Source organism: Stenella coeruleoalba, assembly GCF_951394435.1.
Source record: "Stenella coeruleoalba genome assembly, chromosome: 19".
Classification (NCBI taxonomy): domain Eukaryota; kingdom Metazoa; phylum Chordata; class Mammalia; order Artiodactyla; family Delphinidae; genus Stenella; species Stenella coeruleoalba.
This window is the reverse complement of record NC_137165.1, coordinates 36720645-36747516: the sequence shown is the minus strand read 5'-3', so window position 1 is coordinate 36747516 and position 26872 is coordinate 36720645. Positions and strand designations below refer to the sequence as shown.

General features: G+C 58.3%; 1 protein-coding gene across 30 annotated transcripts in view; it reads left to right on the top strand.

Moving 5' to 3' along the window:
• CACNA1G (calcium voltage-gated channel subunit alpha1 G) overlaps window positions 1–26872 on the top strand; it is a 62277-nt gene that overhangs the window by 10978 nt on the left and 24427 nt on the right. For 20 of the 30 annotated variants that reach the window (XM_079904760.1, XM_079904758.1, XM_079904759.1 and 17 more), the window contains exons 6-18: window positions 332–632; window positions 785–877; window positions 3089–3872; window positions 5765–6141; window positions 18381–18532; window positions 19331–19516; window positions 19613–19727; window positions 19808–19963; window positions 22761–22829; window positions 24285–24369; window positions 24453–24646; window positions 25433–25864; window positions 26758–26858. In XM_079904760.1, the coding sequence (XP_079760886.1) occupies window positions 332–632; window positions 785–877; window positions 3089–3872; window positions 5765–6141; window positions 18381–18532; window positions 19331–19516; window positions 19613–19727; window positions 19808–19963; window positions 22761–22829; window positions 24285–24369; window positions 24453–24646; window positions 25433–25864; window positions 26758–26858 (3045 nt within the window). The remainder of the gene's footprint in view (window positions 1–331; window positions 633–784; window positions 878–3088; window positions 3873–5764; window positions 6142–18380; window positions 18533–19330; window positions 19517–19612; window positions 19728–19807; window positions 19964–22760; window positions 22830–24284; window positions 24370–24452; window positions 24647–25432; window positions 25865–26757; window positions 26859–26872) is intronic. The other 10 variants (XM_079904761.1, XM_079904752.1, XM_079904749.1 and 7 more) reach the window with 2 other exon arrangements.

The following is a 26872-nucleotide window of genomic DNA, read 5'->3' as shown; positions in this document are numbered from 1 at the left end:
ACAACGGCAAGGCCTTCATTCTCCCCATTGCCCATTTCGATTTCGTGGGTGTGGGGTTCAGCCTGGGCGTGGGGATTTTTAAAAGCTCCTCAGTGAGCCTAAAGTGCAGCCACGTTGGGAACCTCTGCTCTAGGATGGAGACTTCCCACGTCCCGACTCTGGAGTTTCACCCTCAATCTGCATGCTCCTGGCGCACCCCATCTGCACCCATGCATCCCTGCCCCTTCCCAGTGCTCGCCCTGTGTACCTCAGTTCATCCACCCAGCTCTCCCCGCCTGGACCCTGTCCCCCGAGAACCCTGCTCTCAGCCTCATCCCTGTTTCCTCCGCAGCCCCCTGAGCGTGGACCTGGAGCGCTACTACCAGACCGAGAACGAGGATGAGAACCCCTTCATCTGCTCCCAGCCTCGCGAGAACGGCATGCGCTCCTGCAGGAGTGTGCCCACGCTGCGCGGGGACGGGGGTGGCGGCCCGCCCTGTGTCCTGGACTACGAGGCCTACAACAGCTCCAGCAACACTACCTGTGTCAACTGGAACCAGTACTACACCAACTGCTCTGCAGGGGAGCACAACCCCTTCAAGGGCGCCATCAACTTCGACAACATCGGCTATGCCTGGATTGCCATCTTCCAGGTGGGGCCGCCTGGGCGCTGGGAGAGTCCCCAGAACACAGTCCCGGCTTGGAGTGCTTGTCCTCGGGGTTGGGATGGGGTCAGGGCCTCCAGAGGAGACCGCAGGAGGCTTTAGGGGGCCCAGAAACAGCCTGCCCTCTGCCACCTCCGCAGGTCATCACGCTGGAGGGCTGGGTCGACATCATGTACTTTGTGATGGACGCGCACTCCTTCTACAACTTCATCTACTTCATCCTCCTTATCATCGTGAGTGATTCCTCAGGCCCCTGTGGGGATGGGGCATCCTGGGGAAATGGGTGGGGGGAGTCCAGAGAGGGGACCTGCTTGGTCTGAAGTTCTAGCTCTCAGGAAAAGTCCCATAGAGACACAGGCAGAAGGCACCTGTCATGAGGAGTCAGGAGGTAATCCAAGGTCAAGGGCTATCACTTACCACCACTTAAAATCTTGGGCAAGTCATTCCCTATGAGGCCCCCCAGCCCCACCCTGGGCATCTGTTTCCTCATCATTAAAATGGGTGGTCCTCAACCCAGGGTGATGCCGCCTCTCCCAGGGGGCATTTGGAAATGGCAAAGGGTGGTCCTGTTTTTTACGAGAACCAGGGGAGCACTACCGGCATTTTGCTGGGGGGGTGGGGTGTAGATAACAGGCACCCTGAAATGACAGTCCTGCAAACGAAGAACTGTTCCACCCCGAATTCCCATCATTTGGTGTTGAGAAACACTGTGGGATCTCTTGTTCCAGCTCAGAAGTTCCAAGACTTTATGAGGATAGAAGACAGAGGCAAAAAGTAGCAATATTTAATCACTACCATTCATGATTAATAATTTAATTGCTACCACTTATAGCTAATATTTATTGAGCATTTACTATGTGCCAGTCCCTGCTCTGAGCACTTTTTCATGTGCTGGTGCATTTAATCCTCACCAAGAGCCTGTTGTTGTCTCCGTTTTACAGACGAGGAAGCTGACGTTTCCTCATTTGTCTGACCCCGTCAGGTGCTTTGCATGTGCTGTGGGTTAGTCTTGCTGGGTTGAGCGTCGCTGCCGAAGTGCGCTGTCACGTCTGCTGCCTGCTTAATCCTCAGAGCCCCCTGTGGGGTGGCAGGTGCAGGGACTGTGGCCGCATCTCCTAAATAAGAACTCTGAGCTTCAGAGGGCTTGGTCACTGGAGCTGAGAATTCAACCCCAGGCCACCAACTCCAAATCCAGCCCTTTTTCCGTGTCACCAAGAGGCCAATGACAGAGGCAGACAGAGGGACAGATATTGAGAAAGAGAAATCTGAAAGAGAGAAAGAGACTAAGATCTACTCAGGACTTAGGCAGGCCCCAGAGAGTCAGAATAAAGACCTCTCGGTGAGTGGGAGGTGTCCCTGAGGAAGAACGACGCCCCACCCCCAACCATCCCTGGTATGGAAGCGTAGGGGCCTGTTCCCTTCCCCCCACCGTCACCTGGGTGGCAAGGCCAGCACCTCTGGGAAGTGGTTTCGTGACCTTTTCACGGGATCTTTTCACCACTCAGCTCTCCCTGGGCTTGGGGAGTGGGAAGGAAGCAGACAGAGAGGTAAGGGGCCTGTTTCCACCCTCCCACACACCCCATGAAAAATCTTTCCAAACAGCTCTCTGGAATCACACTAGTGAAGCTAATTATCATAATTACTAGGACACAAGCTAGGGAAAAAAATCTGCTTTGTCACCATAAATATTCATTACCTTCATTCCGGTTTGTTAGCCAAGCAATTGCCACCCCCCCAGAAGCCCGGGGGAAACTGAGGCATGGAGGTGGAGACGGGGGAGTGTGGCCGAGTCAGAGTGGCAAGCTGGCTAGTCTGCAGGGTTCAGCGTTCAGCCCATTACCCAGCTGGGGGAGGGGAAAGGCCAAGGCCAGTGGTCACGAGGATACCGAGGTCCCATGGTTAAGGGTCGCACTCAAGCTTACGAAGCTAGACTTGGGGCTAGAAGCAGGAGTTTTGTGAACAATGTTTTTGCCAAGATCTCAAAAGCTCAACCCGATGTGAAAACCCCACGTCCCCAAGATAGCATTCATTTCCACGGCCTTACCTAACTCCTAATGGGAATTGGGGAGGGGGTGCCCACAATCTCGGAGGATGGGCATGTTGAGGGGCAGGGAGTTTGGGAGATATCCTTGCCAGATAACCTCATGATCAATAGCAATGCCTTGGAATTCCATAGAGGTTGGTTCAAGTCTAAGCTTTGCTGTGCATGGGCTGAATGATCGTGGGCAAATTCCTCAACCTCTCTGAGCCCCAGTTTCCTCACTTGTCAGATGGAGACAGTAAAGGTGTCCCCTCTTGAGATCGTTATGAGAATAAAACAGGATGATGCTTGGACAATCATTGAGCCCAGCGCCTGGCCCACAGGGATCACTCTGTACTCGGTGGCTGGCACTGTGGCTCCCTGTCCTTCAGGCTGTCTCCTCTTGCTGTCCCCACCCCAATAGGTGGGCTCCTTCTTCATGATCAACCTGTGCCTGGTGGTGATTGCCACGCAGTTCTCAGAGACCAAGCAACGGGAAAGCCAGCTGATGCGGGAGCAGCGGGTGCGGTTCCTGTCCAACGCTAGCACCCTGGCCAGCTTCTCCGAGCCGGGCAGCTGCTATGAGGAGCTGCTCAAGTACCTCGTGTACATCCTCCGGAAAGCAGCCCGAAGGCTGGCCCAGGTCTCCCGGGCAGCGGGCGTGCGGGCCGGGCTGCTGAGCAGCCCAGCTCCCCGCGGGAGCCAGGAGCCCCAGCCCAGCGGCAGCTGCCCTCGCTCCCACCGCCGTCCGTCTGTCCACCACCTGGTGCACCATCACCACCACCATCACCACCACTACCACCTGGGCAACGGGACGCTACGGGTCCCCCGGGCCAGCCCACAGATCCAGGACAAGGATGCTAATGGATCTCGCCGGCTCATGCTGCCACCACCCTCGACACTCGCCCTCTCCGGGGGCCCTCCGGGGGGTGCAGAGTCTGTGCACAGCTTCTACCATGCTGACTGCCACTTGGAGCCAGTCCGCTGCCAGGCACCCCCTCCCAGGTCGCCGTCTGAAGCATCGGGCAGGACTGTGGGCAGTGGGAAGGTGTACCCCACCATGCACACCAGCCCTCCACCAGAGATGCTGAAAGAGAAGGCGCTAATGGAGGTGGCCCCCACCTCTGGACCCCCCACCCTCACCAGCCTCAACATCCCACCCAGGCCCTACAGCTCTATGCACAAGCTGCTGGAGACACAGAGTACAGGTGAGAACTCTGGGTGGAGGCACGTTGGTGCCCCTCACCCAGGGACCGGGTGATATCCCGTCCCAGCCAGGACTGGGGCGTCTGGAGTCAGAAGGACAGGGCTTGGATTCCCATCCTGCCACTCTTGGCGTTGGGACCTTCAGCGAGTCACATCGCTTCTTTGAGCCCTAATTTTCTCATCTGTTAAAACGGGACTCATAATTCCTACACTGTAGTAATAACAACAGCTGTCGTGTAATGAGCACGTGCTACGTGCTCTGCTCTGTGCTGTTCGCAGTTGTGATGGATTGCTGTGTGCCTGTCACATGCTCCTCAGGCAAAACCCCACTGGAGCCTCTCAGCAGCTTAAGGGATAAACTTCCTTATCATCCCCATTTTACTGATGAGACAAAGGAGGCTCGGAGAGGTTGTGTGACTCGCCCGAGGCCGTGCCACTGGTGAGGGGTGGAGTCGGGGCCCTCTGACTCTGAGGCTCTATAGTCCTCGTTGCAGGTTCAGAGGGGAAACGGTGTGTGACTGTGGTGAGCACCGCGTCCGTCCCGTGCTAAGGGCGCTCTTGTAAACATGAGTGTCACTCCGTCCCCATAGGGAGACCTGGGGCTTGGTGCAGCAGGTCCTCAGGGGCTGCTAGGCTGATGGGTGGAACACCCAGTGTCGAGGGGAAGGGAGCTGCTTGCCCCTGGGGGCATCCCCCAGTCAGGCAGGGTGGCACACCCTCCTCCACAGACAGACTCGCTGCAGCCGAAGCCCAGGCCCTGTGTTTCAGGAAGGATGTGGCACGTGGGAGAAGTGGGATATTTGTGGGCTGTTCTGTGGGAATGTGGGCTGGGACAGGAAGGTGCCGCCACAGAACGCGGTGGGAAGGGTTCTCGTGCCAGCTCCTCTACCACCCTGCCAAGGGGCGCCAGCCAGCCGCACACACGCACGGTTCTATTTCCTTCTGTGTAAAAGGCAGGGCTGGGACCATCACAGCTGTCAGTGGTGTTTACTGATGTCCTCCTGCATGCAGGCGGAAGGGCTGGGCCCCGAGCCAGGCGTCTTCAAATCCATGCTTTCTCTGGGTAGTCGCTGAGGTTTCTTTCGGCTCTCACAGTCTACGGTCAAAGCTGTATTTAAATCGACATTGGCGTCTTGGGATAGGTCACTGTGCACATGCGCAGTCTGGGGTGTGTGTGTGTGTGTGTGTGTGTGTGTGCGTGCGCATGAAGGTGTCTGGTGTGTGTATGTGCCCGTCTGCATGCACATGTCTGGTGTTCATATGTGCATGTGTCCACACGTGTCTGATGTGTATAGGTGCGTGTCCGTGCACACGGGGTGGTGCTCTTGTCTGGTGTGTGTGCACGCCCATGTGTGCACATGCCTGGCACGCGTGCACCGTGTGGTATGTATGGGTCTGTGCACACTTGTGTTTGGCTGTGTGTGTGTGACTCATAAATTGTATGCGTGTGTACACAGTACATGCATGTATGCGAGTGTGTGTCTAGTGCACATGTGCATGTGTCTGGTGTGAGAACATACATGAATACACATGTATGGGTGTGTGTCTTAAGGAACCCTTGGAAAATGCTACTTAAAGCAGTGTTAATGCAGGGCTGGCTTCCCTGGGAAGGAAAGATGGTCTAGGCTCCTCCCTGAAGGCTCCTAGGTCAACGGCACGAACCCTAGGACAACCAGCAGTGACTGTCAGTGGGATGCTATTGGCATTTGGGGGCATTCTCTTACTCAGGATTGCCCGCATTGCAAGTCATTCAGCACCCCTGCCCACCAAGTGCCTAGCACCCCCATCATTGAAAGAATCCCAAACTCCCCCACTCATTTTATACACACTCTGAGGGAAGGGTGACCCCAAGTTGGAAACCCTGGAGTCTCTAACCTCTACTCTCCTGTCCCAGGCGCCTGCCAAAGCTCTTGCAAGATCTCCAGCCCTTGCTTGAAGGCAGACAGTGGAGCCTGTGGCCCAGACAGCTGTCCCTACTGTGTCCGGACTGGGGCAGGGGAGGTGGAGCTCGCCGGCCACGAGATGCCTGACTCAGACAGCGAGGCAGTTTATGAGTTCACACAGGACGCCCAGCACGGTGACCGCCAGAATCCCCACAGCTGGCGTCGACGGAGCCTGGGGCTGGACGTGGAGCCCAACTCTGTGCTGGCCTTCTGGAGGCTGGTCTGTGACACCTTTCGGAAGATTGTGGACAGCAAGTACTTTGGTCGGGGAATCATGATTGCTATCCTGGTCAACACACTCAGCATGGGCATCGAATACCACGAGCAGGTAGGGACACGGGCAAGGGCACGGTCCCTGGGCTGGGGACCCTCTGCCTTCCTCCCCTCCCACCGCGTGTTCGGTCTCCTCTCCATGCTGCTAGCTTGCATGACAGGGAGGAGGACAGGAGGGAGATGCACCCATGCGGGGGTCTCTCTGGAGCGTGAAAGCCAGTGAATGTCATACAGTCTCTGAGTGTGGAGGTTGCCCAGGGCAGGGGCAGGGTCTGAGCTGGGTGTGTTTCATCTGGGAAGGCTTCTGAGAGGAGGTGGGCTTTAAAGAATTTAAATGAGCGATGAGCATCAGATGGGGGCAAGGCCTTTTTGGAGGGACAAGTCACATACAGGGCGTGGGCTGGGCCCCCGGGCATTCACCGGACTCAGTAATTAGGGGTGTGATTGACTGGAGGCAGCAGGGGGCTGTGCAGGTGGAGGTGAGGAGTGGAGGGCTGGAGCCTGCCCCTGGGCGGGGTAGGGAGGGAGGCCATCTGCTCTTGGCCTCTGTTCTGGGAGCCGTGCTGTGAACGGGGAGGGCGGCTCTAGGTGGAAGAGAGCTCCCAGCATGGTGAGGGGACTTGAAACCATTGCGCTTGAGGAATCGTTCTAAGAACCTGGATGTTTAGTCAGGAGAAGAGGAGGCTCAGCAGGGACAGGCGAGCTGTCTTCAAATATTTGAAGGGCTGTCATGTGGAAGAGGAAGCAGGCTTGTTTTGCGGAGCTGACGGCTGCAGGCAATGGGATCTGCGCTGAGGGGGAGGAGGCTGTCTTCTCTCGCAGAGCTGTGCAAGAACAGAAGGGGTGGCCTGGGGAACCCCACTGACCCCACTCCCACACTGGAGGTGGGAGCAGGTACCGTGGGGCCTCACAACCGGCCTTGGCTTCATCCCCCACAGGAATCCTTTCAGAAGGCAGCCCTTCCCCCCAGTTTGGCCTTCCAGGTCACCCCCTTGTCAGATTCTCGGGAAACGAGGGAGGCCAGCAGGCAGGTGCTGCGGTTCACAGGCCCTTCTGTGCTCTTCTCCCCTGGGTGTTCTCACTGTCCTGGGGCTCAGGGAGGGTCGGGGCTGCCAGACCTTCCCTGGTGCCGACCGAAGCCAGGTACTGCCCCAACCTAATGGGTACAGGCACGTGGAGCCAGAGGGTGTGGAGTGGGCACGCACGCACGCATGCACGCACGCACGCAAGGGTGTGGCAGGGGTGGGGCAACCATGGGGCAGGTCCTGGGCTCCGCTGGGCGTGGCCACGGGGCAGTGCCGGGAGTGGGTCTGGGTCGAGGCTGGGTATCCTAGGTCCAAGCCCGGCTGGAGCAAACGTGCGATGTTCACTTTTCAGGGGGTTCTGAATTCCCTTACCGTCCACCCCACTCAGCTCCTACCCCAGTTGCCCTGTCCAGCCGGGTGCACCCCAGCCCCTCCCACATCGCCATCAACCATGTTGACGCCCCTTCCTTTTGCCTCAGTGACCCCCACCCAGCCGGCTATACCCTGTTCCTTTCCTATGGAGGTGAGGTGGAGGCGGGGCAGGACACCGGCTGCAGGGTCAGCAGGTGGGGAGTACGGCACTTTGGTGGGCGTGTTGTGTCTGGGCGCATGGCGCGTGGGTGTGTGCGTCTCACGCCTGCTCAGCCAGCCTCCTGGGGAGAGGTGCTCTGCTCTGTCAGGCTGGTTGTGGCGGCATTTTCTACTGCTGCAATCCAGGTGGCGGCAGCTCCTAAGCTCCCATTACGCCAGCTCCCGAGCCCGAATCCCAGCGTCCTCTCCCTTACCCCAGTTCTGGCCGTGGTCAGATGCCCCTCCCCCCGGGGCACCTCCTCGGCTGCTGGTGGCGGCTTTGAGTGTGCTGGAAAGAAGCTGAGTCACAGAGACTGAGGGCAGATGAAGCTGCAGCAAGAGGGCTTTCAGTTAGACATCAGGAAGGACACCCCCTTGGGGAAGAAGTCATAGCAAGCAGTCACGGTGCCTGCAACATCTCCTTATCCAAGCTCCTGAGGAAAGCGGGGGACAGCCTCCCAAGTCCTCAGCAGAAGGGAGTCCCCACTCAGTGGTGGCACAATGTCTGCTCCAGGGAGGAGTTTGTCCCAATACCTGGTTGCCGAGGGCCCCATAGGGGTGAGTGAGAGTCACCAGCAGGCCAGGCAGAGGACTGACTGCCGCCCCGGCAGGCTCTGGGGCTGGGAGCGGTAGAAAATCCCAGAAGCAGCCGTGGCCCTGTGCTTGCAGGCGCTGCGGCATGAATGTCCCGCCATCTGGGTCCCTGAGCCTGAGCAGGCTGAGGGGAGCAGGGAAGGATGCAAGGAGACATGGAGGCCGAAAGACAGAGACACAGAGGAGGATATGGATACACAGAGGGAGACAGAAAGAGAAAGGGAGGGAGAGACAGAGATAGGGAGATGGGGGCACAGAGAGCAAGATGGAGACCCAGGGGGAGAGAGATAAAAAGACGGGAAGGCAGAGACACAGAGACAAGAAGGTCAGAGATATAGAGAGGGAGATGGGACTCACGGGGAGGAGACAGAGACAGGTGGAGGCACAGAGATGTAGGGGTGACGCAGACAGATGTAGGGGTGACACAGACAGATACAGAGAGGGAGCCAAAGACAGACCAAGACCCTGATGTAAACAAGGATAGACGGAGCAGGCTCCAGTGGAGCCTCAGATGAAGGAGAGGAGGAGCCAGTTGAGCAAGAGAGCTGAGAGACACAGCAAGGAAGAGCGTCTGCAGACGCTCAGAGGCGAGGACCAGAGGCTCATGGCTTCCTGCAGTGCTCTTCATGAGGCAGTTGTATCCACCGATCTTGGTGTTGGACACTGGAGAGGGTGTTGCTGGTGCTTCCCTGGGGGAGGAGCCCAGCCCGTTGCTGGTGCCCTTTCCAGACCTGTCGTCTCCCACTGTCACCTATCTTACCCATCATTCGGTTTTCCTGTCTAGAACAGGAAAACCTGCTGCTCTCTACCAACCTCTTGACCAAGGTAGCATCCATTCTGTCATACCCCACGCTGCCCGAGGTGGGCCCCATGCTGTCCACACTCTCCTGCTTTTCCCACCCCTTAACCCACCAGCTGGCGGAGAAGTGGCAGGTAGTTTGTGCAGAGAGACTGGTGAGGAGGACAAAGACACAGGACTCCGAGGAGGGAGCAAGACTATAACTTCAGATAGGAAGTGTGATCTGATGGAGGGTGGGCTTGTGTGTGCCCCACCCACTAGGGGGCGGTGCCTGGAACAGGGAGCTTGTGAACTATACATCCATCCATCCATCCATCCATTCCACACACATTTTCTGTGCATCAGAGTTGGGCCTAAGCAGTGGCATGCTGATAAATGTTTAATAACCAGCCCTTTAAAAAGAAAAAATTGTCCTGATTTGTGGTGTTTACAGGATTTGCCAATTTCCATGGCGTAAATGCTTCTACTATGGCTGATTTCAAGCTACCAATGTGATGTCACTGCATGTGGGGCTGGGAAGAGAGGTGCACAACCAGACGCTCCAGTACAACGCTGGGCCGGGGCACTCTGTCCTTCCTCTCCAAGACCTCACCGACAAGTAAACGTCACACTAACTTGATGTAATACGTGCTTGGAAAGGAGGCACAGAGGAGTCACCCATGACCCAGACTGGGGAAAGGATTCAAGGAGGGCTTCAGTAGGACATGACCTAAGAGCTGAGTTTGAATGGAGATTGGGAAGTAGCTAGTGAAGGGTAGAGGGTAGGGCACAGCATGGGGGAGGGCCAGAGGCACCAGACACAAAAAATGAAGAGATTTATAAGGAGTTCAGAACGAATAGGGCACTGGGTGGGGGCTGGGATGGGCAAGTAACAAGAGATGAGTTTGGAAAAAAACTCAGAGCTAGGTCCTGAGAGGCATAGGAAGGAGTTTGGATTTATTTTATCCTGAAGGTGACAGGTTCCCCCAAAAGGTTTTAAGCAGGTCGATGATATGTGTTTCTGTTCTATGAAAAGGCCTCCGGAAGCCACGTGGGGAGTAGAAGGGAGAGGGAGACAGGAGGCAGGGAGGCCCACCAGAGGGCTACTGCAGTGGTCTGGCCAGTTCATACATCTCTGTCCCTGGAGACAGAGAGAAGAGTGCCGGGGAGAGCTGGCAGGTAGCTGAATCTGTAGACCTCAACACCAGTTGGATATCTGTGGGGACGACGCGGCGAGGATGACACCCAGGTTTCTGCTCCAGGGGCAAGCACTGGGGCTTGTGCAGAGTTGGGCTGGAGGGCATTGCATACGAGGTGCCCGTGGGACATCCAGTGTGCTGTTGGAGCACAGAAGAGAGGTTGTCTCCTGGAACCTGTCCCTGCCTGAGTATGCGTGGGGGCGAGGCCCCTCCAGAATGGGGTCTTAAGGACACAGGAGCTTCCTAATCACCCCCTTCCTGGTTTGGGGCTGCTGAGGGCAGGGGCCAACCTCATATTCTAGAAGAGGGACAACAGCATGTGGGGAGGTGGGGAGGGCACACAGCCCAGTGGTCTCCTGGCCTGCAGAGGAGAGAGAGGGAGGGTCCCGAATACACAGCCTTTCAGGCCAGGGGAGGACAGGGCAGGTGATGATTCTGCTTGTTTCCCCATCCTGACACTCTAGATACACGTCCAGGGAGCGTTTCTATTTATAAGTGAGTGAAGTCAGCTGTTCAGGGCAAGGGAAGCTGGGGGTGGGGTGGGGTGGGGTGGGGTGGGGGAGAGTCCAGATGCGGTAGGTCTTAACTTTGAGGGGATTCACGGGCTCCTTCTGGATTCTGCTGAAAGCTGGGACCCTTTTCCCAGAAGATAGACACAGGCACGGATATACCCCAGTGTGGCCTTCGAGGACAGGGGTTTACAGACACCTGTCCTGTTCCTTGGGCCTCCCAGGAGTCCTTGGCCTCCAGGCAGAGGAGCTGGGGCTGAGGGCCAAGCAAGACCTGGGGGGATGATCTTCCACAGTTGCCCTGGTCCCAGACTTTCAAAGGTCCACCAGAGGTGGGAGGGAGAAGGGTGCTGTTTTGGAGATGGCCAGCAAAAGGGGTGCTCACGTTCCTCCAGGTGTCATCTGGCTCTAAGACTCCCCCAATTCAGCAAATGTGGGGAGCACCTCCTGTGCACAGCACGTTAGAATAGAATAATAGAATGGGGTGGGGGCGGTGCCAGGAGCACCCAAGAAACTTAGGTTCCAGCAGAAAAGTCAGTCTGCTTCACGGATGAATTTGCCAAATGCCATAAGGGAGACTTCTGGGGACAGAGGACAGATGCTTACGCCCAGATGGGGGATTTCGGAGGACTTCCTGAAGGAGGTGGCTTTTGAGGGTGGTCTTGAAAGATAAGTGGGATTGGTAGCTGAGGCCAGGAGCAGAAGGTTCCGGTGGAGGGGCTGGGGGGGCATTCTGGCAGCCTGGCCTGGGAATGCACAGGGGGGCATAGGATGCTCTGAAGGACCGTCGTGTTGCCTCCCCCACCCCACCCCGAGTTGTCTGAGCAGCAGTGAAGTGAGTCCAGCAGTGCTGTGGAAGCTGGAGCTTCCAGTTAGGTGTGGGCTGGTTTGGGGGAGGGACCGGGAGACTATTTCTATCGTTCAGATCAGAGGCAATGAGGGCCCCCAGTATGGCGGAGGGGGAATAGGACGAGCGGGTGGGGGCACAGCCATTCCATCGCCAAGGTCTGTGGGCCCGGGCACCTGCTGCTAGAGGGATGAAGGGCAGGCATAAATCCTAGATAACTCCTAGGTTCCAAAACTGAATCCTGGAGAGGGATGGAGCTGGGAGGTCGGGAAAGGAGCAGGTTTGGGAGAGGAGGTGAGAGGGTTTGTTTTGGACTTGCCGCCCTTGAGCTGGCCCTGGGCCATCCTGGGAAGGCTGTCAGACAGGTTGGCTCTCTGGGTGAGGAACCAAGGCTTGGAAGGAGATTGTTTTGCATTGTCCACACCCCAGTGACATCTGGAGAGGTGGGAGATGGAGGATGGGGCGATGGTGGGGGTGTGGGAGACCAGGGGGGATGTGGGTTCTGCTGAACTCAGGAATGTTGGCCTGAGGGGAGAAAGGCAGCGGGAGAGGGAGAAGAGCCCTAAGAGGGCAGGAGGCGGCCCACACAGGGTCAGGGAAGCAGAGGGAGGTAGTTATCAGGCAGGGGGGGCTTGCAGCAGGCTCAGGTCCTGCCCAGGCATCCGGAGGAGGAGGGCTGGGAAGAGGGTTCTTGGAGAGAGCTGGAGTGGTGGGGCCTGGGGTTCAGGCATAAATAGGCCCAGATCTATGCGAAGGTTCCTGCTTTTAGGCAGGGGAAGTGATATTGGAGAAGTGAGGGAAACAGGGACAACTGATGAAATGAAATGGATTCCAGGGGAGCATGGTGGGCGGGTGTGGGGTGGAGGAGGGGCTGGCTGCCTTCCAGGAGGGAAGAGAGGTGAGTAGGTTGCAGGACACACAGCTGCCTGGGGGCAGGAAGTGGAGCCCCAAGAAGCAGGAGGCCAGGTTGGGAGTGGGGATGGGGGCCGAGGAGAGGGAAAGTGTCTGAGGCAGCTCTTGGGGGTGAAAGGTGGAGATCCGACAATAGAGGAAGATGAATCCCGGCACAGAGCAGCCCTTGGTCCCCCAGCAGGGTATTCTCCTGTCCAGTCAGCACAGGTTCCTGACTAGCAGAGCTCAGCAATTCGACAGCTGCAGCAGAGAGGCAGAGGGGGTGGGGACTTACCTGGGCGGGAGCTGGCAAGACAGGAGGAGCCCTCTGAGGTCTGTGGCCTGAGGGCAGCCTCTACATGGTCCACCACAGCTGGGCCGAGAGACTGTGCAGGCCGAGTGAGGGGCAGGGGCCACACATCCAAAATTTTAAGTCACAGGAGCTCTGGGTCGACTCTGCAAGCTGAGCGGGCACTGTGGGGGCCTCGCACTTACCTGGCTTGTGTGTTCCCTTGGGGTGGCTCTGGGGAGCTGACAGGAGACCACGGGGAGGGGCTAAAGTGCCGCTGGTTACGAGCACAGTGACACGTAACAATGGGCCCAGCGGGCATGAGGGGCGAGAAGAACGTGCTGAGAGGCGACGTTGCAAGCTAGAGTGCTTCCAGGGGGACGGCGAAAAGCAAGGCCTGTATGATGAGGCCTGTGAGGTCTCCTAGAAACCTCCTGCCGCCCAGGCGTGCCCTGACTTCCCACACCTCCTTGGAGAAGGAGGAGAAGGCGGGAGGCCCCACTGACCCAGTGACACTCACCCCATCACTGCGGCCCACCTGCACCACCTCTTCTGGGTGTGGAATCAGCAGGCAGGACTGTCAAAGGCAGAGGTGAGGTGAGCTGAGGAGCCAGAATTGGGGAGCAGAGATTTCAGGGTCCGTGGAAGAGGTGGCAGCTGAGGAGATGGGGGGCGAAGGTGGAGCTTGGCAGGGTTGGGGTGACTCGTACAGGCCTCCCCTCAGGTCTGGTCTGGCTTGTCCCCGCCTTGCACCTTCCCTGCAAAAGGCACATCCCTGTCTGCCAGAGCTGGCTCTCAGGCCTCGCGCCTGGACCGCTGCAGTATCCCCTAATTGGTCTCCATCTCTGTCTCTCCAAGCCATCCGCACACTGCCACTACTGCAGCAGATTAATCTTCTTAATATACTGCTTTGCACCTCTCCCCCCTCCCCCCAGAAGCCTCGACGGCAGCATCGTGGGCAGAGGCGAGTCCAGCCTGAGTCAAGTCGTGGAGCGGAGTCAAGGCCATTCTGGCTGGGCCCCACCTACCTGGCAGCCTTGCTCCCCAGTGGTCCCTCCCACCCTCTGACCAGGGCAGACACTTGATCCTTGGTCCCGGAGTATGCCCTGCACATTCCTTCCTCTGCTCCTCTGCTCACGCCGCTCTGGCCGGGGATGCCTTCCACGGGAGTTCTCCTCCCGCTGCCTCCTCCCCACTGGCCCACTGACCTCAGCCAGTTTGAGCTCCTGGGGCCCTTCTTGTGTCTGCCACACGTGGTGCTTAGCTTCGGCCTTGCAGGCTCTCTGTCCTGCCACATGTGAGGACTGCTGCCACTGTCGGTGCCCACGGGGCCGCCTGAGCAGGACTCTGGCCTGGGTGTGTTCACAGGCTTTAACTCCTATATCTGGCAAGGCAGCCTCGTCACAAGGAGGTGTTACCCTGTTTAATAGAAGAGGCCACTGGGAACCAGCAAGGTTAAAGGACTTGCCTGAGGTCACCCAGGTGCAAAGTCTCCGAGCTGGCAGGCCTCCTGCATTCAGGTTCGACCCCACCTCTTAGCAGTGCTGTGCACACCATGAGCGCTTTAAGGGTTAGTGGATGGAGGTGCTCTGGGTTTCAGGGGGGTCCTGGGGCTGGGAAGTATTGAGCAGCTTACCAGGGGCCCAGTTACTCCAAGCTGACAGGCTAACGGGAGGGGAAGCGTTGGGAGATGGGAGATGGGAGAGTTACAGTTAGCGTCAGCACAGAGAAGAGCCTGGGGCCTCTGGGTGGGAGAAGCTCAGGCTGCCTGGCCTCCACTCGCAGAAGCCCCCACTGGGCCTTGACCTTCGTGAACAGGAGGGAGGATGCAGTCTAGACCAGAGAAGGGACTACCTGGCAGCCTGATGGGCTTGTGTGAGTCTGTGTGGGCTGTCTGGGTGTGTGGCGGGGGCAGCAGCGTGGACAGGTGTGGAGGGACGTGCAGAGGCACCTTTCTAAGTGAGCGGTGTGACCTCCATCAGGTCACCGCACCTCAGAGCCTCAGTTTCCCTGCCGTCAAGGAAGCCCACATCCCTCCCTTGTTTGGTGTGAGCAAGGAGGAAATGAACTCCTGGGAGGAAGGTAGTAGCAGTGTAGGGCCCGTGGAGGGCACTAGGAGAAGGTGGCTCCCACCCCGTCCCTTTGCAGCTGCAGTGGCTGTGATCATGGCTCTGGTCCCTGGGGCAACGGTGTTGCTAAGATTGAGTCTCTGTGTCCTCGTCCTGCATTTGCAGAACATTCCCAGCTTCCAATTTAGTAACTTGGACAGGCCTGGCTGTCTGGGGGAGGAGGACTTTTTCCCATGGATCATGGGGGATACCGGAGCCTTGGAAGGGAGTAGGCATTGCCCCTAAGTGTGTGCAGTGAGGAGAGAGAGGGAAGGCGGGGGTGGGGGAAGGGGGGGAGAGTGCCAGGCCCTCCTTTCGACCTGCTTCTTGGGTCCCACTGCCTCCTGGAGGCTGGCTGGGCGCGCTGCAGCTCCAGGCTTTGCCGCCACCCCTTTACGAGGGCAGTGACGCGCAGGCCTTGGGGGAGCCCACACCATCCTTCTGATGAGGCTCTTGGTCGGTGCGCTGGCGGGTGAGTGTGTGTACCTGTGAGCCCTCAGGTACAGACTGTCGTAAGCCCTGTAGACAATGCCAGGAAACGGTGAGAACACCCCTCCTCCACACGCCTGGTAGTAGTTGTACTTTAAGCATTCCCTAATTAAGTGAATACATGATAGCAAAAGCTAGAGTGCTTTCACTACTTTAGTAATTTTTGTTTCCGACAGCTTCTTTTTGATGTGTAATTTATATGTCGTAAAATTCACCCATTATACATGCACCTCAGTTATGCTTTCAAACTCATTCTTTATTCATACATCTACGTTCATGTGAAATATAATTTTATGTATGTAAGAAGACACATTATATATTCAGCCCACCCCCGTGTCTGGGTTCACAGGCCCCTCACTGCACTCTTGGATCCCGACAGCCTAGTATTATTGGACTCAGAGGAAGCGGGGATTGGGTCCCGCTCCCTGGCTCTCCCTCTGCCCTATGACTTTGTGCTGGTCATGCACCATCTTATGACCGCTTGTGCTCATCTGCAAAATGAGGGTGGCGGGGGGGGCTGTTGTGTGGATGGCACAAGGTGAGACACACGTTGAGCCTGGGAACCCACAGAGCATTGCACCAGTGTGGCCCGTGCTTACCAATCCAATCCAATCTTTATCCAGTCCAAGGATGGACAACTGGGCAGCCTGCAGAGTGACAGGGAGGCAGGTTCACTGACCATGGCTTTCTGAAACAGACTGCACTTGGGAGCAGAAAGTGGCTGCATCAGGTCTTAGTTGCAGCATGCGGAGTCTTCTTTGTGGCGCACGGGCTTCTCTCTAGCTGTGGCGTGCGGGTTTTCTCTCTCTAGTTGTGGCACGCGGGCTCCAGAGTGTGTGGGCTCTGTAGTTTGCGGCACGCAAACTCTCGTTGAGGCGCATGAGCTCAGTAGTTGTGGCGGGTGGGCTTAGTTGCCCCGCGGCATGTGGGATCTTAGTTCCCCGACCAGGAATCAAACCCGCGTCCCCCACATTGGAAGGCGGATTCTTTACCACTGGACCCCCAGGGAAGTCCCTGAGCTCTGGGATTTAATTGTCCCGACCATGGCCCCTTCCCCACCACCTGCACTGTGCTCCCGCTGGAGGGACCGAAGGTCCTGTCTCCCTGTGAACCCTATTTGCTAGGTCAGGTGGCAAGCCCCCACTCACAGTCTGAGAGCAAAATCTCACTCAAGATCTGCTGGAGCAACGGGCTCCATGCCACACTGGCCCCCACGACAGCCACTCGCTCTCTGGACAGCTGGCTCTCGGCCCCGCCTGCTGACCCCGGCCCTGCTCCCCAGACCTGTCTTTGGAGAGAATCCATCCGTGGGCTGAGAGCTTCTCTCCTTCTAAATAGCTGTTGAGACCCCAAATGCCCCTCACCTGCTAGTCAATCAGAAGACCCTGCCTTCCAGCTCTACCCCCTCCCACCCAGGCTGGCCACACATATTGGGGCCATTAGGATACATTTGGCGGTGCCCAGGGCCTGGCTCCATGTTTGGGTGACCTACCTGGGCAGCCGGCCAGATGAGGCAGCTGAGTAAATGGGGGGAGGTGTCTGATGGACTGAGGGCTTCACTTGGTTATTTAATTCAAACTTCTTGAGTAGCTACTACGGATCTTGGGCTTTTGGGTGGTCAAGACACCTCATCAGGTGGGCAGTGGGCTCCACTCTGCAGCTGCAGCCTGCAGCCTGGCCAGGCCCCTCCCTTTCTACCCAGACATGGCTCATTCCCTGGCTCGACCCTGTGATGCCTTCCCCTTCCCTCTGCCTGGAGAGACCCCACTCACCCTCAGAGTTCATTTCAAGTGCTGCCTCCCGATGAAGGCTTTCCCAGTGTGTTCCTCCCTCACCTTCTCTCCCCTGGACTCCTGGATTCACTGTCTGGATAATTTCCTTTGGCACCAAAGCATCTAAGGTCTCTTGTGGTTATTCGGCTGTTTTGTGTGTGTACAACTTGTTTCCAGCTAGACTCTGAGCTCCTAGGAGGCAGGGAGCACAGCTGGCATGTTTTTGCGTACCTGGTGGATTTTACAGTACCTGGTGGATTATACAGTAGGTACTTAATATTAAAAGGGAGGAGGTACTTAATATTCTGCACTGGAATAGCAGATGAAGTAAAGTTTGTCATTAGTTCCGATGACCTCTCTAGGTTGTATCCTCAGTCCCAATCCCAGACCCCGGGTAGGAGCATAAAAGTAATTACCAGAGAGGTTAGGATCTTGCCGAAGGTCAGTCACACAGTGAGTTGACAGGATAGGCGGAGAATTAACCTGGGTGTCCTAGACTCGGGTAGCAGCTCCAGGTGCCACCTCATCTGTGACAACCCTTCCTGGGGTCTCCCTTCTGCTCATCAGCGTGTTTGTGTGTACGTGCTTCTGTGTGCATGCACGCAGGTATTGCGTGTGTATACTTGTTCGTGTGTTTATGTATATGTGTGTGTGCATGTGTGTGTGTTTGTGTGTACCTGTATGCAGTGTGTGCGTGTCTGGAAGAAAGCAACGTCTCACAGTTGTCCAAGAGAGCGTGCTGCCAAGTCCACGTGTGGTTTGCGTGTGGCTGTGTGACCGCGTATGTGTGTGAGGTCTTGGCAATCACCCTCTGGTACCGGCCAGCATCAGTGCACTGCTGGCCTGGGCCTGCTGAGCTGACACGGTAGCACAGGACAGGATGGGTCTCGGAGCACCCAGTGGGAGGTGGGCAGAACCCGCAGCACAGGCCTCCCCTGAGCCTGTGGCCCCTGGGTCTGAGACTCAGAGCTGGAAATGGCCAGGGGCTGGGGGCTTTGTGCAGTGGCCACCCCTGAGTGCATTTTCTCATGGACCCTTTGGGGGAGGGTCCTCCCCATTAGCCTGAGCATTCAGCACCACCACTCCCCTCTCCCAACACGCCCACTCCCACCCACTGGCTTGCTGTCCCCTCTCCCCCTCTCCATGTGGCCAGGTGTTTGGGAGGACTGGGATGAAGGGCTCAGGGACAAGCCTTGCTGCTTTATGCCCACCCTGTCCTCCAGCCTGAGGAGCTCACCAACGCCCTGGAAATCAGCAACATCGTCTTCACCAGCCTCTTTGCCCTGGAGATGCTACTGAAGCTGCTCGTGTACGGTCCCTTTGGCTACATCAAGAACCCCTACAACATCTTCGACGGTGTCATTGTTGTCATCAGGTACGACGGCCCCTCTGCTGCCTCTTGCCTGAGAAATGTCCTCGGGGTAGCCTGGGGAGAGGAGCCACACAGCCTGTTCCTCTGGGGTGGAGGGATCTGGAATCAGGCCCCACTGACCCACAGGCTCTACACTCCCCCAGCTGAGGATTCTCCATGCCCCCAGCGTTGCGCTCCACCCTCTCCCTAGGCCTCACCTTGCTCACGCGGAACGTGGCCTCCTATCCGCTTTGGCTGGGCCCCTCTGAAGTCTTTGCTCTCGTTTCCACTCCTTGTCTTCGACCCCATGCAGACCTGGGGTGGGCAAGGACTGGGGAGCTGGCTTTGGAGAGGAGTTGGAGGAGGTGTAAGGCCCAGCCAGCTGTCCCCGCTTACAAAGCGCTTGGAGACTGTCGCAGATGCTGGCAACTTGCTTTAGGGTTTCCGAGACCTTGGGAAAGCGCTCCACTGCCCCCCACACCCCCCAGGCCCTGGGCCAGAAGAACTGCTTTATTGGAATTGGCTTTAGATTTCATTAGAAGAGAACAAAGCAAACATTCCATAACTTGAGGCTGCGGCATTGGCCGACTGAGGGAGAGGACTGGCCTAGAGGGGAGGTGGGGAGGGCTGGAGCTGTCGCCCAGACCTTCGAGCTCCTGCCTGGAGGCCCGAGGGCCCCTTGTGGCCCGCTTGCTCAGTGCTGGTCAGCCCAGCCCCTCAGGTGCTCCTGGGCCCCCCTAAAGGACGGGGCAGGAGGAGGGTGAGTAAGCAGCGGGCTCAGGCTCAGGCTCAGGCCTCCCGCCCCTCCCCCGCCCCTTGCAGCGTGTGGGAGATCGTGGGCCAGCAGGGGGGCGGCCTGTCGGTGCTGCGGACCTTCCGCCTGATGCGGGTGCTGAAGCTGGTGCGCTTCCTGCCGGCGCTGCAGCGGCAGCTCGTGGTGCTCATGAAGACCATGGACAACGTGGCCACCTTCTGCATGCTGCTCATGCTTTTCATCTTCATCTTCAGGTGAGGCAGGTGCGGCATCCGCGCCAGCGGGGTGAGGGCCTGGGGGCGGGGTTCGCCGGGGCCCTGATCCCCATCCCGTGGCTCCTGTGTCTTCAGCATCCTGGGTATGCATCTTTTCGGCTGCAAATTTGCCTCTGAGAGGGATGGGGACACGCTGCCGGACCGGAAGAATTTTGACTCCCTGCTCTGGGCCATCGTCACTGTCTTTCAGGTGCCAGGGTAACATGGCAGGGTGGACAGGGTGGTGGGGTGCCCCCGGTGAAGGCCCTGACTCCCATCCTCGGCCGGCAGATCCTGACCCAGGAGGACTGGAACAAGGTGCTCTACAACGGAATGGCCTCCACGTCGTCCTGGGCTGCCCTTTACTTCATTGCCCTCATGACTTTTGGCAACTACGTGCTCTTCAACCTGCTCGTTGCCATTCTGGTGGAGGGCTTCCAGGCAGAGGTAACCCCCTGCCCTCAGCCGTCCACTTCCAGGAGGAATCGGCGGCCCCGCCGGAGCTGTGGTGTCCTGGGAGGTTCTGCAGGATGTGCCCCTCAGACCAGGCTGGGGAACTAGGAGTGGGAGTTCTGGGTTTCAGGCAGCCCCTCGGCACTCGAGAGACCCGGTGGTCGTTGCGGCAGAGCGTCCCGAGTGGACTTCCCCCGCAAAGCCGGCTAGGTGCGTCCCTAGAGAGCTGGACGGGGTGAGTGTTGGCCCACGGTGCAGCTGGATCCCTGAGCACAGGTGCGCTCGGGGACATCTGGAGGGAACCCATCTTAACCGAGGGGTGGGGGAAGCTTGCAAGCAAGTCATCTGAGCTTTGGCCGAGCTGGTGAAGATGCCACCGGCGCCCGGGCAGGGCTGAGCTGCCCAGGGTGAGAAATGAGCCCAATTAGCTGCCGGCATGACAGAGATGAGCATCCTATTTCCAGCCCAGTCTCCATCACCTTCGTCACAGGCAGCGTCATCAATTAATATTGATTTACATTGATCTCGCCCTTGCCCTGCCAGGACACAGCCTCTGCCTGAAGGGCTGCACCCCGCTCTGCTCCCTTAGCTCATCCCCTCTTCCCACCCAAGCCCCAGGCCCAGCCCAGCATCCCAGCGCCTAGCACAGGGCAGGTCGACTCAACCTAGAAATGCTCCAGGTCGGGTGTGGAGAAGCTCTCGGTCCAGTTCTCTCCGAGTGACCCGGATGGAAACTCCCGCTGCGGCCTGGTCTATAAATACCCAGCACACGGTGGAAAAACAAAAATCTATTTTCTGACTCTTTCCCAGCCTTGCGAGGAAAGGCTGTTCCCCCGTGGGCTGGGCTGGGCTGGTGGGTGCGGGTGTAACTCTCCCACACTGGCCTCCTCCCGTTGTAATTCCGTAGTTACCCATTATCGCAGTTCCTCCCCGCTGGGTGGCAGGGAGGGCAGCAGGTCAGGAAGGCAGGCCCTGCCTCGGGTGAGGGCTGGGCCTCTTGATGGGAGGGAGGGACATTGGTGCTCTCCCTGGGATGGGACATTTATTTGGGGTTTCCCTGGGGCCTGAAGGGTTAAGGGTGCCAACGTGCTTCCACAAGAACCAAGGTCTGTATGGAGACCCACCACTTGGCCATTGCTCTTGGCCTGTGGGAAGAGGAGCTGAGTGGGGACAGGGGTCCTTCAGCCTCTTCCAAACCACAGTTCCTGACAGCTAACATTCTCGCAGAAAAATTCCTGTGGAACTCTGTGGAAATGGAAACCACCCCAAGCCTATCTCCCGCCCTCAAGTGGCCGTTCAGCCAGCGCGGCAGTCTTGGAAACGCCCAGCACGGGCAGCAGCCCCCCATCACTGGTCCTTCCAGCAGACACCTTGTTAAACCGAGAGCCGCTGAGCCGGCCTGGTTGCTAGGCAGTGGCAAAGGCTGCGTGTGGGAATGGAGAGCAGCCTGGCCTTTGGGCCTGGCCTGGTCACTCTGGCCCTGCTGGGGGCTTGTGGCTGCCCCAGCATGAGGGATTGGCCAGGGCCTGGGGCCACATCCTCCTCGACAAGTGCCTGGGAGAGAGTCCCACTCGGGGCATGACGGAGAAAGGATTTCAGGATCAACCCCTCTTCAAGGGGGTGGGCAGCAGCATGGCCCTGAAGTGCCCGTGTGAGGAGCTGGACCAGCTTCTCACTGTCCTGTGAAGCCCTGAGTCGGGGGAGAGGTTGGTCACTCAGTGCCAGTGGCCTGGACATCTCCAGAGGCACCTGCCCTCAGCTGTACGGCGTTTCAGGGGGCACACGTGTGGCTGTGAGGGAGCCCCGCCATCTGGCAGAAGAGGCTGGCTTCCGCTGTGTGATGACCTGCTTCTTTACAAACGAGGCAACCTACCTCAGTGGAAGCAGTGGACACCCCCATTTTGTTGGGCGTCACCGGCAGGAGGCCTCAAGGGTGGCCCCCTGCTGGCCTTGCCACCCTGCCAAGAGGTGGGAGGGGGTCGCCTAGAGGACCAGGCCAGCTGGGCTGTTTATACTCTGACTTGCAGGGGGCGGTGCCCTGAATCCCTCTATATTTATCATCTGCACACTTAATTAAATGAACAGGCAGCAGGCCCTGTGTGAGGCCATTGATTAATATCAAACAACACTGTAGCCATCATCCCAGTGTCACTTGTCACACCCCGTCTTGGTAGGAGCATCTGGTTTGGAGTTAGGAGTGAAGAGGCCTGTGCTTGCTCCGGGCTTTTGTCTCCTCCCCCACCTCTGACTTCCACCCACCCCTCCTTCCCACCCTCCCCGGCCGGCTGCTTCAGAGCCAGTGAAAGGTGAGCTGGAGACCCAGGTACGAGGCCCAGATGCATCTCTCGGTCTCTGTGTGACTTGGGGCAGTTTCTTAACTTCTCCAAACCTCAGGCGCTTTCTCTAAGATGGTGCTCGCTGCACCTCCTTCCCACCCGGAGAGGAGGTGAGCTGGTGTTAACGCAGCAGCTGTGCGATGCCTGCCACGCCCCCAGGGAACGATAGCTGGTATTATTAGGATTAATGGAGGGCTCGGTCTCCTTCCCTGCCCTTGTTGCCATCTCTGTGGCCTCTGCCCTCACCCTTCAGGTTCATTCTGGCTCCAGGGCCTGTGGTTGAATTCTGGAAGGCCATACTGTTCCCTCTCTTCTCCTCCCCCACCCCATGTCTCATTTCCCCCACTGTTGGGTTTGCACCCCTCCTTTTCTTCCTCCTCTTTCAACATTGCTGCTGTTTGAAAGCCCGGCGCCTGTAACCAGCGCCCGTCCCCTGCCTCCCCCTCTCCCTGTAGGAAATCAGCAAACGGGAAGATGCGAGTGGACAGTTAAGCTGTATTCAGCTGCCTGTCGACTCCCAGGGGGTAGGTATGCGATCATGAGTCGGCATGCCCCCCGTGCCCCATGCCCCCATTCTGCCTCCGTGTCTGTGCTTGTGTTCACGCTCAGCTGCTGTGCAACCTGTGGTGGCCATGGTGGTCCTTGGTGTCGTGAGGTTTGCTTTGATTTTAAGTCCCTTCCCCCTTGAGGACATTTGAGGGGAGGGCCTCCTTGCCTCTGCCCTGTTCACCCGCAAAGGGCGCCAATCCGTCCCACCAGACCAGTGGATGGGCCGGAGAAGGAAGGGACTTAGAATCCTCTGTGTGCACGTGTGTGGTACACCGCATGTGTGTACCTCCACTGCGGCCCCCGAGGAGTCTGGGTCGTCGGGCCTCAGCGAAGTCGGGATCTGTGGCCGCAGACCGTGTGCTCCCCCATCTTTCTCCTCTCCTCCTCGCCTTGAGCCTCTGGTGGAGACCCCACAAGCTGTCTCAGCTCAGAACAAGGCTTTGGAGGACGTGGGGGTGGGTGTGCCTCTTGCCAGAAGGTACCAGAATTTAAAATCTACTTCTGTGTCTCTGGCCCCTTGACCACCCAGAAGGTCCAGCAGGTACTCGGGGGCGTGCTCCTCCCCTGGCCCCCACACTGAGCCTGTGCCCTGCCGTGTCCTGCACTGGCACCAGAATTCGGGCAAAGCCAGGGTTGCCATGGGACCCCATGGCGCTGCACATCCCAAGCAGCCCCCTGGAGATCCCACTTGATAATTAAAGGCCTCGTTAGGGATGTAAACTGAGTTAATGAAAATGATCCCCTGAGATGCCAATTACGCAATATTTATGTCCTTATCAAAAGTAGCAATCAAGTATTTCTTAATAACTTCTTAAGGAGAAGTGTGTAATTACTGGGGAGCCTACTGACCTGCTAAGGAGGAAGAAAAAACTGTCCCAGAGCCAGGGAGAGAGGTAAAAACGGGGCCAGGGGAGAAGGTGGGGGCTTGGGGAAGATGGAGGGAAGAAGCAGAGGGACTGAAGTCGCGTCCTTGGGCTGAGCTGCTCTGTCTGGGGTCCTTCAGTTTTCCTCTGGGGCCTTGGGTCTGAGGCTCAGGGGAGGGCAGCCATGGAGGCAAGGCAGAGGGCACAAGTGGCCTTTGGAAATGAGGCTCTAGTGACTACTTCACCCAGCTCCCTCTGGCCTGTGCCACCCGCCTGCCAGGCTATCCCCTCTCCCCTCAGCCATTCTTGAAGCCAGTCCCAGCCATGATGGTGGTGCTGTGGGTTCTGGGGATAGCCGTGGGCTTCTCTGAGGTATCACAGGCCCTTGAGAGCCCTGGGCCCCGAGCCTGGGTGGTCTGGCCTGAGCCAGTGCATGCCTCGTGCCGTAGTTGCTGGATCCTTGTGGCCTATATGTGGTGTGTGCGTGTGAAGACAGGGAGACCTCGGTCCACCCTACCAACCCCTGCCCGGCCAGGTTCCTAATGGCCCGCTGCTCTCCCACCCTAGGGAGACGCCACCAAGTCCGAGTCAGAGCCCGATTTCTTCTCGCCCAGCCTGGATGGCGATGGGGACAGGAAGAAGCGCTTGGCCTGTGAGTATCTCTCTGCGGGGGCAGCCCCTGGCTCTAGGCCAGCCTTGAGTGGACTCAGGGTCTCTCCGTCTCTCCCCCTGCAGTGGTGTCTCTGGGAGAGCACCCGGAGCTGCGGAGGAGCCTGTTGCCCCCGCTCATCATCCACACGGCCGCCACACCCATGTCGCTGCCCAAGAGCTCCAGCACTGGCCTGGCCGAGGTTGTGGGTCCTGCGTCCCGCCGCGCCAGCAGCAGTGGGTCGGCCGAACCGGGGGCACCCCACGAGACGAAGTCGCCGGTAGGGGGTGCCTGTGGGGGCCCGACAGTGGGAGATGTACAGACATCAGAAGGGCAGAGAGGTGGAATGGGCAGGCCTGGGGAGACAGCCCCCGAGCCACGGCGTAGATAAGGCCCAGGGGGCGTCAGCGGGCTGGTGATGCAGGCAGGCACAGGAGCCTTGGCACTGGGGGCAAAAGAGCAGAGTTCTGATTCTATTTCTTCTGTTCCCCGAGTGTCCTTGGAGGAGACTCATTTCCCTCTGTAAAGCGGGAGGGAATGCCTCATCTTAATAATAGCAAACCCCATCCAGTTACTGATTCTGTGCCAGGCGCTGTTCTAGACATTGCGTATAAGTGTTCTTAATGCACGAGGTCCTCACAGCAACCATCTGGTAGGTACCAATATCATCCCCATTTTTCAGACGGGGACCTGAGTCTCAGATTGCCAAAGTGATCTGTGGGAAGCTCCACAGTGAGCAGGCGACAGAGCCAGCACTTTAATCCAGGAGGCTGGTGTCAGGGCCCACGCTCTCACTGTGATTTGATGCTGCCACTCACCTAAATGAGGAACAGGTGCTAGGGTCATATCGCTTTTACAGATGAGGAACTGAGGCACGCAGAGGGTTAGCGACTTGCCCAAGGTCGCGCAGATGGTGTGAGTCCAGGCATCCAGGTCCAGGGCTCCTGCTCATACCTCTGTCCCTGATGTGAGGCCAGAGAGGCTCACGGGAGCCGGGATGCATGTGAAGGGGCGTGGGGCCGTGAGGCCCTGGCTGAGACCGCTCTCTCCTCCGTGCGGCCCCCAGCCGAGCGCCCGCAGCTCCCCGCACAGTCCCTGGAGCGCAGCGAGCCGCTGGACTAGCAGGCGCTCCAGCCGGAACAGCCTGGGCCGCGCCCCCAGCCTGAAGCGGAGGAGCCCGAGTGGGGAGCGGAGGTCCCTGTTGTCGGGCGACGGCCAGGAGAGCCAGGATGAGCAGGAGAGCTCGGAAGAGGAGCGCGCCAGCCCAGCGGGCAGCGACCGCCGCCGCAGGGGCTCCCTGGAGCGGGAAGCTAAGAGCTCCTTTGACCTGCCGGACACACTGCAGGTGCCCGGGCTGCACCGCACAGCCAGTGGCCGCAGCTCAGCCTCTGAGCACCAGGATTGCAACGGCAAGTCAGCTCCAGGACGCCTGACCCGGGCCCTGCGGCCCGACGATCCCCCACTGGATGGGGACGATGGCGATGACGAGGGCAACTTGGTGAGGCCCCTGTGGGCACAGTGACCTCTCACCCCTGACCTTGAGTGAGGGGAGCTGTGCCTGACCTGGTGCAGGACTGGACGACCCCCTCCCAGTTTTATGGCATTCAGGGAGTTACCAGCACGCCCAAAGGATCTCGAGGGCTATCATCCCTGAAGCCAGGCTTCAAAGAGCCCCTTTCTCCCTCTGCCCGTCCCACCAAGCCCCAGATCCTTGTCACGCCTGGGTCTGCAGCTCTGCATCCTTGGTGGATAAGAATGGCTTCAGGCAGATGCGTATGAATCTTTCATGGCCCTCCCACTGTGACTCAGAAAGACCCATCACTCATCTCTCCAAACTGATACCCTCCTCTGTCCCCTCTCTCACCTCTACCTCATCACAAGCCTTGATCTCACACCCACTTTTACCCATTCACCCTTTTCCCAACCCCCCCACCACCACCACCGTTAACCCTGGGGATGGGCCTCAGGGAACTGGGACCCCAGGGTTAGCATGTGAGAAAGGTCCAGTGTCTCCTCATGCCAGGTGTGTCTTCGAACAGGCAGCTGTGATGGGGACAGTGTCTGATAATTGATGTGGCTTCCAAGCCCGCCGGGGAGGGAAGGAGGGAATGCAGGCAGGGGGCTGGGCTGGAGGCAGAGACGGGAAGAGAGGAGAGCCCGGGGGAAGCGAGGGGTTGGGGAGATGAAGGAAGTGAGGCATGCTCAGGGGCTGAGGGGGGCTTTGGGGAGATGCTGCGGTGGTTTTAAGAATACAGGAAGAGAAGCCAGGCATAGGGCTGGGCCAGAGTGGAGAGGGTAGACCAGGCGTGAGGGCCACGGGGCCGCTGAGGAACCAAGGATCAGGAACTTGGAGGCATGGCCCTGCTCACATCCCGGCCCATCCTTCTACAGAGCAAAGGGGAAAGGATGAGAGCGTGGGTCCGGGCCCGGCTCCCTGCCTGCTGCCTGGAGCGAGACTCCTGGTCTGCCTACATCTTCCCTCCTCAGTCAAGGTCAGCAAGAGGGT